Source organism: Buteo buteo, chromosome 2, assembly GCF_964188355.1.
Source record: "Buteo buteo chromosome 2, bButBut1.hap1.1, whole genome shotgun sequence".
Taxonomy (NCBI): Eukaryota; Metazoa; Chordata; class Aves; order Accipitriformes; family Accipitridae; genus Buteo; species Buteo buteo.
Window position 1 is genome coordinate 42,590,136 of NC_134172.1, and position 12,037 is coordinate 42,602,172.

At 43.0% G+C, this 12,037-nt stretch overlaps 1 protein-coding gene across 1 annotated transcript in view; it reads right to left on the reverse strand.

Annotated features, from left to right (window-relative positions):
* Positions 1-3,169, reverse strand: part of ZNF385D (zinc finger protein 385D) — a 445,996-nt gene extending 442,827 nt beyond the window's left edge. The window contains exon 1 of the mRNA XM_075052162.1: positions 2,951-3,169. Within this exon, the coding sequence (XP_074908263.1) occupies positions 2,951-3,053 (103 nt within the window). The 5' untranslated portion in view covers positions 3,054-3,169. The remainder of the gene's footprint in view (positions 1-2,950) is intronic.
* Positions 3,170-12,037: the final 8,868 nt, after the last annotated feature.

Here is a 12,037-nt window from a genome sequence, read left to right on the forward strand (position 1 = left end):
AAGACTTTGTTTACTGTCTAGACCACAATGGGTGGAAATGCTAGCTCTACTTTACATTGCTTTACATGGTATGAAACCGCAAAAAGTGTAAAACAAGAACTTTTGCACATGACATCATAGCGAAAATTTCATATTTGTGTTCTAAAATATTTGAAAAGTATAGAAAAGTCTCCATAATTGCTCATATAAAAGGTGAGAAGAATATGAAAGCTGGCAAATACTTGTAACTTGACTCAGTTAAATGGCAGGTTTGCTCAGGTGTTCACAACTCAATAAGCACCCTGACAGTTTAGACCCTTAAGTGATGCCCGAAGAAAAGTATCTTAATCCAAACACACACGGAAATATTGTGCTTGGTCTTCAGCTGGTATCAATCATAACAGTGCCACTGAGATCCACAGAGCTATGCCACTGTTTACCAACACAGGCTGGTGGCCCTTTGAAATGGTTTTGCAGCAAAAAGAGAACAGGAAAGAACAACATTACTAACCAAAATTGAAAGTATACCATACTTTCAATACCTCCTTGTTCTCCTGTGAGCAGTTCTCACTTCACTTTGACAACTGCATGCATGCATGTATGAATAAGTCAAACCTGTAAGTCTGTTTGCCAGTCAAAAAATTGCTGACAGCTCACATACCACAGCTTTACTTTTAGGTCTATCTTATAACCCCTGTAATGCTTTAGCTTGAACATTTTAAGTAGATTTTCCATTCCGGCATGAAGTGGTCAATACTGTCTACAAAAGACAAAATTTACTTAAGAGTCCATTCTTGGAAAACAGAGTGGTTTTATAACTTGAAAACTGAAGAAGAATACTAAAGTAATACCATGCCTTTTTTTCTCCCCAAAAAAGTCTCTCTGTAGCACACAATCAGTATTAGGGACATACAAATCAGGTCTAATTTTGTTTTTACTTTACATTTGGAGCTGTTAAAGGATAGTAAATGACCGGGTAAATAAGTCCAGTGCATCTTGCAAAGACAGTACAGCAGAAAGAGTGATTATCCTTAAAGTACAGTTGCAAACTAATTGGGATGCAAACTGTATGTGCTGCAGTGTAATTTAGTGTTCCATGTTGTTACAGCAATTACTTAAATGAGAATTTAGCATCATACGATACTTTACAAAACATTTATAAGAAGCAACTCTGATAGACTGAAGCACACCACACCTTCTTTGTTAAGCTAAATTAGAACGAAGTTATAAAATATCTCCCTAAATTAGTTAATTTACAGTAGAGCTACTCTGATAATATTTTAATCACGGTAGCATACTGCAGTATTATAAACTTTGTCATAATTGCATAGCTGTATCAGTCAAAGGTTTTCAGTTTGGCCCGACACTTTACACCAGTCTGTGGGTTCAATTCTGGTGCTTCTCAGGTCAGTGGCAAAATTCTCACTGACTTCACTGCATCTAGGATTTTGGTCTACGTGCCTAGCTACTGTATAACACCCATGAATAACAGGTATATAACTTAAAGGGATGCCACCAACTCTCTTTTTCATGTGAGTTATTCCCCACTACCAGCATTACACTCAGAATTAACAGGATAAATATTTACAACTATTTTTAAACAGCCACTTTTAGTCTCTAACTGGATAACACTTCCTTTTCTGCACAGTCATTTACTTTAGAGGGTTTTTGATATCCACTGACAAGACCTTCACTCAGACTTTTAGCCTGTTTCCTCTTTGCTTTGTGAAAGAGGCACAAACAAGCAAAAGAGAAAAGGAGGGCTGCCTGCAAAAGCACTCTAGCTCAGAAATACCCAGGTGACAGTCGGCGGGAGAAGCAGCTTCTACTTTCCTCTCATTTCAGACCTGCACTTGGTGGTATTACTTTGATAGCAAGCACCTTCTTCAGAACGCCGTCGCCTAAGACAACAGGCTCCCCTCCATCCCAACATCTCCGTCATCAAAATTACTGTGTGCGCTACAGCGCTCTGTATACTTGTGAAGAGTACAAACTACTCCTTCAGCCAAATTATTTTCTGTGGAAAAGGCACAAAGTTACTTGGAGACTAACCTATCGAACAACAAACAAGCACAAATCAAAGCAGAGCTCAAACACAACTTAAACTATTACTTTATCATTGAGGGGTTAGGTCAGAGGCTTCTGCAAACCCACTTGCCCAAACAGCGGGTTTAAAACCTACGGGGAATGCACAGCTAGAACAAATTCTAGTGAGATCTCCAGACACTGCGACCGTATCCACAAGCACTTGGGTTTGTTCACCAAAGCAGACAAGGGCGACAGCCAAGTGGTACAGTAAGGAAACCCTACATGACAGATGTGGCTCTGGGTAACCGCACTCACCGCTCAGCACACCCCGGGTCAGGAACCCGAGGGCTTGTTTTCAATAGTTCGTGCAACACCATTCCCTTCTGTGTTTTCAAAGTCGGGATCTGATTTGGGGAAAACTGTTTGCGCGCTGCTTAGCCTTGGAAGAGAGCAGCTAGATCTCCCCGAACTAAGTCAGGTGGGGACAGGAGCGCAGGGCAAGTGTTTTTAACAGTGCTTCCCGGGCACTCAGACCAGACAGATGCAAGCCAAAAAAGATTTCGAGGACTCTTCCCAGATTCACTGGCGTTTGCCAGGTTGCAAACGCCTCCTGCAACAATCAGAGAAGCCGCTGTCAAAGCCAGATGCCGAACCGCGCGCGGACCCTATACTCCTCTGCCCTCGCCTCGGTACGCGGTAAATAAAAGGCATGAGGCGAGGCGAGGCGAGGCGCGGCTCGGCGGAGTTCGGGCTCGGGGAGCTCCTCTCCCTCCCTCCCTCCCTTCGCACCCGCTGAAGGGGAGAGGAGAAGAGGCTCCCCCCGCCCCTACGGAGCCCAGCGGGTAAAACAAGTCACAGGCAAGTTGGCCTCGGGGGTTGCCCCGCACGGACCTCGGGGCTCCCCGTCCCACCCCGCCGAGCCCCGCCGCGGCCGCCCCCTTACCGTGCCGCGGCTGGGGCTTGCCGCCCGGCGGCTTCTCCTTCCTGCCGCCCGCCGCGCTCCGCATCCGCCAGCACGCCGCCCCCCTGCCCAGCGAGCCGGCCATGCCGCGGGCGGGGGCGGCCCCGCGCACCGCCCCGCACCGCCCCGCACCGCCCCGCACCGCCGCGCCGAGCCCGGCGGAGAGAGCGCGGGGGCGCCGATGGAGCGCGGCTCCCGCTGCCCGGCGGCGGCGGCGGCGGCGGCGGGCGGGAGCAGCGCGGTCCCGGCGGGCCCGCCCCCGCCCGGCCCGGTGTCAATCAGCGCGGAGCCCCGGGCAGCGCCGCCCCCCGCCCCGCTCAGCCGGGGCGGCGTGCGGAGCGCCGGGGGACGGCGCTTGTGTGCCCCCCCCCCCCCGCCCCCGTGCCCGCTCGGGTCCGTGCACCGCCGCCGCCGCCTGCGGGGCGGGGGGCAGAGCGGCGGCAGCCCCCTCTTCGTACCGTGGGGAGGGAGAGCGTCAGAGGCGGCGGCGGTGGGCTCCCGGGACCAGAAGGCTTCCACACTTGGGAAATGACAGTCCTCAGCATAAACCTCCTCCTGCCCGCCGGCAAGTCCTCCTACGGCACCTCCACTGAAAAACATGTGTACGTTACCTCCTGCCATCAAAATCATTGGCTCTGCACACTCCTGACTCCATAACGATGAGTAACTCAACCTGAGATTCCCACTTCCCACAAGCCCATGTGTGGTGAGACGGCTGCCTCCCTCCCTCCCTCCCTCCCTCCTCACCTCCGCGGAGCACCCTCTTCCTCGCCAGAGTCCCGGGGACTCCCCCCCGCCACCGCCTTCCTCCCCTTGCTTCGGCATGGGGCCGCCAAAATCTCTGTAAAAAGATCATTGCGGCGAAAGAAACGTGATATTCTCTGAAATTTGTTGTCTTCTCAAAATCAGACTCGGGGATTAAAAAGTTACGGGCACGGAGAGATGCAATAGCAGCAGTTTTCAGGCAAAAAAAAAAATAGTTTGAAATGCAGTTGTAGTCCTGAAGATTTGACAGAGCAGTATGTTTCCTAGGCACAAATAATGCGCATAACTTTTGTTTGTAATCCTGATAATAAATCCACCTGTGTGTCAAATTATAGCAATCACTGCAACAGCCCTGAAAAGGTATTCCACAGTTGATTTTTCATTTTTCATACACATATATATATATATACACATCATCAGCATTCCCACCAGGCGTATCCTTCTTTCTATCTGGACACTTTGAAATACAAAGAAAATGTATGCAGAATTTGCAGTGATTGGGGGGGGGGGGAATAAAACCTCCTTCCTGTGCCACTATATTCTATCTCTGTTTCCTTGACTTCAAGCAGCTTGTGGAGAGAGATAATTAGGATTCATTGTTATCATAAAACTTATTGTTTGGAAACCAACTCAGAACCAAGTTGCATTCTTTTAATTAATTTTTGTTTTAGAGAGACTCTGTTTGGCTTTGAAACTCAAACAGCCAAGGTGTAAAGGAGCCGTAGCCTACAATGCAACAGCACTGTTTTGTCCTGGCATTAAGAATTATCCACCTTTTTTTCAGCGCTGATCTTTTCCACCAGCCTCTGCTAATCCATTATCCATCCTAAACCCTGAATTCCCACCAGCCGTTCTGCCTCACCTGTGAATTCTGGCTCGCAGAAGTGAGTCAGTCCGACATTGTCGTCTGCCTAAGCTGTTGGTGTTTGAACATGCTGCATCAGGGGTGGTTTTCATTAGCACGAAGAATGATTCATGTGAACAAGGATCACTGACCTTGACCCAACATGTACAGATACACCCCGTGGTGATGAATGTAATAGAATAAACAGTTAGATATGACTGCTTATTCCCTCTTGTAGTGGTGTTCTTGCCCAACTCTATTGCGCTACAATACAAATAATGACTCATTTGCTTACCCTCGTAATATCACTTTTAGAAACCTGCTATTCATCTCTGCTTGAAGGATCTTGAATAAATACACTCCCAAAATGACTGATTTAAATCACATATATTTCCGTCACTTGATCCCATTTCTGTTGTTATTGATAAAGACTACACAAGTGGGTGTCTGGTGTATCATGTCACTGCTGTTCTACATGAGGATGTTTTTTATAGTGAATAGTCTTTTGTTAAATGCACTTCTATGGTAGTATTTACACAGGGGAGGAGGAAGAAAGAAAAACAAAAGAAAATACAACTGGAGATATACCTCTTTTTGCAAAGAATATGAAACTCCTACAGCAATTAGCTGGAATGCAAATTAAGAACAGGGTATAAAAAACTTTTGTAGAGAGCAACATTTTTAAATTACATAAAAATATATAGCACATAAAACAAGGAATTAGTGAGGAGAAGGAAAAGTCTGCCATAGTTGTATGTAGAATTAATATTCCAGAAGAGGTTTAATAAATAAGAAAACGGCAAAAAAAGACTTATACCAACCTTACATACTTAAATTTGTCTTTGTGCAAAGAGGTATTTTTGCAGAAACTTCCACAGCTGAAAAAATATATTTGCAACTCCTTCTTGAAAGATTGATTTTTTTATGATCAACATTTAATAACTTTCCTTTTTTTTTTTTTTGAGGAGTGAAAGGCACAAGGGTCTTCTTAAATATTATTGTACAGTGTAGTACCTGTGATTTAAAGGACCATCTCACTTATTCATCACATGCCGACAAAAGGTGTAATGGAGAATATCAGCAGCCTCTGTTGAAAAGAAAAGGTACAAATACCATAAAAAGATAATACTGAATTGTTATACGATACCTCTATATATCATACTGTCATTCCCTTACTGTACCATCATAAGTTGCAGGCTAATTTTTGTTTCTTCTTGTTTATGTTTCCTGCTCATTTAATGTTGAAGATGTACAACTGTTTTTGTGTATTAACTTGGGGCTGGTTTTCCACTGCCGAAGGACTATTTGGATGTCATATCTCTCTGTTTAACATGTTCTTTGCATAGACACATTAAACAGACTGGTGATTTGAATACGTGTTCTAAATTTTGCTTATACTGAACTGACTTATTCAGACCTTCACAAATAGGAACATTGCCATACTTGGTTTTTGCTTAGGCATCTGTTGTTTTACCTAAGAATAATATGGAAGAATTTCCAATAGTACCATTTCTCAGTGCTGAAATTATACTTGCTTCCTTTGGAAGGGGGAATACACAGTACCTTCTGCCTAGGCAGTCCATTTGAGGACACGACCTCAAATTTGTAAGGCTTCAGCTCAGTCCATGGTAGCAATCCAGCTCTAATCTAGAAGCCCCAAGGCAGTTCTGCCCCTTCTCACCTTCTAGTCCAAAACTTGCTGGCAACATCCTTGTAATTTACCATCGACAAGAATTTTCTCTTAGTGTCTTTTGGTACTGAAGATACCCACCTTCTCCTAACCTGGCCAAACAGAGGAAACCTAGACGGCATGGAAAAGCAGTTCACAAAATGACACTGATTCCTTGCAGAGCACCACTTCATGTTCCACAGGGGATTCTCTGCCCCTCCAGAAGGTGCCTCCAGGTTATAATGCATTATGTAAATGCGCAAGCGATTTTGTACAAAGCAGACAAAAGCAGAATAACCACAAGCATCTTCTTTCTGGGCTAACTTACCTGCCTGCAGCTGCCCTCCTCTGCTTTGTGCAGGTGCAAAGCTGTGACAAAGCAGCTAAACTAGCACCTACCTGGACCCCAGCTTGCCCTTTCACAGCAACCTTCATGCATTGCTTCGGGTCAGCCTGTCTATGCTCCTTTCATGCTTCCCTGTGCTGGCAGGAATCGGAAAAAACAACGGGGTGGCTTTGGTACAAGACAAGGCACAGGGCGGGAATTAGGCTGTGGTGGCTCTTGCCTTGGCAATAGCAGCATCCACCCCCACCACAACCTTATAATCCTCAGGATAATCTTTCCGAGTCTTCATTCTTTCATGTGCTAGGAGCAGCTATGCACACCCTGGCACCATATCCAGCAAAGATGCTGCACCTGCGTGGTGGGCAGCAGGGATCCCCACCAGCTCAAAATCATGAGAGCAATTGCTGGCCGAGGCTGTTTGAGGAAAACTTCAAGGCCAGCCTTAAACAAGTCATATTCTTTGCTTCCTGTGCTCTTAATTGTTTCACGGACCTGGGGGTAGGTTTAGAGGACTAGATATTGATCATAAAAAGGAATGTGCAATGGAGTCAGGTCTTAGTACTGAAAGTCTGACAAAAAAGACAGCCGCTGTAATTTTATGTTGAATAAAGCAAAAATAGTGACTTAATCTTTTTATCTACAAAGTTCAATTTTCAGGTTAAGTATTGCCAAAATTCAAGGTATACTTGACTTCCCAGAATCTTTCTTTTAAGTGTAATAGTGTTTCTCCTACTCCTAGAAACTAGGGAAAAGAGTAGGTAACTGTGAAACAATATCACGCTGGAAAGCAACATTTCTGTTCTCTATGCCCTTGCCTGTGTTTCTTTCAATGCACCTCTGTTCCCTCAGTTATTAGCCTAACAGCAGAAAACTTGTTTTCCAGCTAGTGGAAGTGAAGCGATGCATTTCCAGTGGGTAGGACAGAAGACACAATTCATAAACTGCGCCTGCCCTTTTCATGCCACACAGAGTTTGATCCAGTTGACTGTAAAAAGCAATTGAGGGTCTGCCCAAAGAGTCGGGAATGCTGGGCGAATGCACCAGAGGTGATAAATACGGAAATTTAGAAAGCCCACAGGGTACAGCTTTGACCTTAGAGCACTTCAGTTACTATTCTAGAAGCTCAAATTTTAAATGATGCTATTACATGTTGAATGTCCTGCCAAAAGTCCATTTTACTCAAACTTTTACTCAAATCTGATCAGAGGGAGCTACTTGAATCACAATCCTGCCTCTCAGATATTGTTGTGGGACACAGCTGTCTGCACATTTTTGTCTTTTCATCCAACATACTGAAGAACTACAAGATTTGTAACCTCAGGTTCATTTATCCTAGTATTGATGTGGGAGATATTCCAATACTTCACTATGTAACTTAGAGGAGGCTGAGGAAACTGCATGTACATCAATAACCCACGAGCAAGCATTTAGAGAGATGTAAGTATGTATTTCCAAGCTCACAAATAAATACGGAGGTTTCTGAATGAAATAATAGTTGTAAAAGCGAGTATAAAGAAAAACTGAATGTTTACTGCTATTTCAGGTCAGTCAAGTTTTGGTGACTGAAAAACAAAACTCACGTAAAAGAAATTTCTGTTTTCAAAGCTATGGAATTATTGCAGGGGTGCCTCTTGGTCCCTCATATTAACTAATGAAATGGAAATGCTACTCAAGAGCTGGATCAGAAGACAGATAATCTTTAGGATGTGCAAGAGACAGGATCCCAAGAGGGCACACTGCTCTCAGGTATTTACTAGCGCTTCTGCTCTGGATACCCTGAGGAATGGGATTTTAGATAAATATAGAGCAAAAGTACACCCAGGGATCTTTGAGAGAAGAATTAGGAGGTCAGTCATAAAAGGATAAATTCAGCCTATAGTTACCCCAGTCACAGAATTTAAGAAATAGCTGTGGTAAGAAAGTTTAAAGAGATCTTTCTTTCTTCTTCTTTCTAAAACAAAATAAATTTTCCCAGAATTTTCTGAATTCCTTAGCAAACAAATTTAGCAGTTTGAGAGAAAATTGCCATTTCTTCCTTTTTGACACACATTTTGTGTGATCTGCAACTCCTACGTTATTTCCTATGTTGGTTATCAGTCTTTCTCAGCATTCAGCTTGGTCCCTGTTTTATATATATATGTTTCCCTGTCACTGTGTCAGAAACATATTTGCTATGCTTTACTTTAAAAAAGTAGTAGTAATATAAATTTAATTCAGTTTAACATAATATAACTAACAATAGAATCTGGACTAAGAACTTAGTCCTTACAGATGTGAGCAGAAATGTACATTTCATATCCTAACTAGAATAAAGCCAGTGCCCTGCAGTAGAAACTCATCCTGAAAAAAAAAAAAAAAAAAGGGCTGGCTCTTTTTCACCTGTCACCTTCTTAAAGGTTCAGTGAGTCAGACACAGCCTTAGTTTCTATTTGCAGCTCTGTAGGAAACTGCAGAAAACCTATTGCCAGGGGCTGCAAGAGGAATGTACTGAATGAAACATTACCTCTCCTGACTGTGCGTCTCCCCACCAACAGCCGCAACATCTGTAGCATCCTTCCGGCATACGGTAGGTTGCAGGAACTTGCAGAAAACCTCATGCAGGTTTTATGGTACAAGCGACTGTGAATGGTTTGTTTGTTCTTTGTTTCTGTGACTATAATTCAGGGTTTCACTCTGTATTCCACCGGAGTTATGCTTGAATATAGCGTCTGGGATTGGACCCTCACTGCAGTGGCTAAAAGCACATCAAACACAGACTAGGCTACATCCTTACTGAGTAGCATGTTAATGTAACTAAACTCATACAGTTATGGAGGTCTAATCACCCATTAAAAAACACTACAACTACATTATATGGTTTTTCCCTGGCTTTTAGTCAAAACCTGTTACTTTAGGTGTTTTTGGTAAAGAGAATGCACTAGTGTGAAGCCACATGGAGTAAGACAGATTTGCAACTTTCAAACACGTATCTCAAAATTACATAATTTGGTCTGTGTTTCCCCCTACTTCAATAACCACCTAATTATTGAAAGAACTACTACATTAATATTTAAAGTAAGTATAAATAGGTGTCTAACAACCTCTCCGATACAACATTAAGAAAGAATTCTGTGTGTTTCTATGTAACATCAATGAAGAATATGGATTCAAAATAAGGAAATTCCCTTGGAATTAGGTGTACAGGAGATCCATGATTACTAGCATTAGTTCTTTTTCCTTTGGCTGGTTCCCCACTAGTCACCCTATAACAACATTTCTGTAAATTCCCAATTGCCTTCATCCTTCCTCAACTTTCTTTGGTGCTTTCACTGGCCCCTAATGGAACCATTTCTGTTCAGGGTTTATTCTCTATTCCTTTTAATTTTGGACCTATGCAGTGTTAAGGGATCATTCAGAGTCGAGGGTATGGCCACAGGTCTGTCACATTTAGCAGCTGAATGCCAGGGCATTGACGCTGATGACCTGACCGTCCAGCAGAACATGCTGACAGGTTCCAAGGTTATTGCAGTATTTCTGCGTGACACCTCTGTCTCACCGCTTCCTCTTTCTTTGATGTGCTATGAAGAGAACTATCACAATGCAATGGCACACACTACTTAACCTCTTTGAAAACTGTTTGCCCTGAATAATAGAATTTTTGCAATTTTGCTCTTTTGGCCTGCGGAGGAAAGGGTTCAGAAATGGAAGGATGACATTTAGACCATCAGGAGGATCCTAACCAACGTGTCCTTTTTCTCTGTGAAAACTTTTCTCTTCATACACATAGCAGAAAAATAACCTCATCCTGGAGTGAGAAGCAGATGCTGGTAATGCTCACAATTATGATGCACGTCAGGTCATGTGCTCTCTAGTTGATTGGCACATCTCACAGCTGGCAGAGACCAGAACTGCGTGAAATGCAAGATGGGGGTTGTTGTCAGCACTTCTTCACGGCTGCATCTGCAGCAGCAGGGCTCTACCACCAGGCACAGTTTTGACAGATGCATTTTGGCCTTACCTATGTGATCTCTCAGTCTTGGTCAAAATAAACATTTCCACAGTACTGCATGAATAGGGAAAAAGAAAACAGCATTTGTGTCCTATGTAGGAAACGGGGATGGGAGAAAAAGAAGCAGCTTCTATTTTACCCAGTGCACAGCTGAGCTGTATAACACACCACTCCCAGAAGCCAGTGCTGTGTTGCTGACCACAGGAAAGCAGCATTCCTCTCCAGGGTTGCTTCCGCCTGTCACAACCAGACTGCCTTTCCTATGGACTAGAGATAAAAATGCAATTTAATATGTGACACTTCTTGAGTTTCCAATACATTTTTTCAAGCTGAGCCTTAATAGCCGCAAGACATAAGGGATATGGAAGTACATGACATATATCAGATATACACCATGGAACCACCTGACTTTTAAAAACTGACAAACCACAAATAATGTTGTTAATAATGATGCGTGTCTTTATTTTTTCTGTCTGGCTACAGTAAAACTAAAAAGCACTACACACATAAAACTGCTTCAAATCTGCCTCTGCTGTATCTATTTCCATCTCATATTTTTCAACATGAATGCATTGGATCTTTCAGGATTTCATAACCCTATACCTCTCAGAGGCATTCTCTACATAGAAATAGTTATACACGTTATGTGTAACTTACTTGTTTCTTAAATAGTTAGTAGTTCATCTCCATTTCAGTCATTCATTGGCTTATACTAATATAAAACAAGCAATGATTCCTATCAGTAATCAGAAAGTTAAAACTCCTAAGACAGTTGTTCTTAACGTGGTATGTCTATCCCATGGGACAACCGTGGCAGGAGTTTAGTTTAATGGCACAAAAGATCATTCTAGGTCACTCCAGTCTTCAAAACACAGCACAGGAATAAAAAACTAGGTTTGCCAAAACCAAAGACGTAAAGCACATACGCTAGGCTTTATTTCTGAATACAAGGCTATAACATTTGTTTTCAGAACTCAAACTCAATACAAATTTCAGCACAGCTGCACACAAAAAAGGAAATATTGATAATTCAAGTCTACATACCTAGAGTCCCTCTTCACTTCTAGAAGCACTCTGCACAGCACTGCTCTAAGAGACCAGAGACAAAAAGCCTGAACATTAAAAGCCACAGCAGTTCAACAGAACAATGCAACACCCTCTTAGACTTAGGTGCAGCTGGCACTACAGTCAGTCCTTCCACTCACATTTAAGCAGCAATATTAAGTATTCATTTACACAAAAGGAAACATTTTTCTAAAAGGTATCATAATTTACTCTACAATTACCTAATTTGCAACAGAGAAAAGAAGATACGTGAACCTCTGTACCTGATAAAGTTGATTGACTTCAAAGGGCTTGGGACTTTACCCAGAATTTTCAAAAATATTTTGGACAACATAATACTGAGGTGCCCTGGTTTCAGCTGGGATAGAGTTAATTTTTTTCCTGGTAGCTGG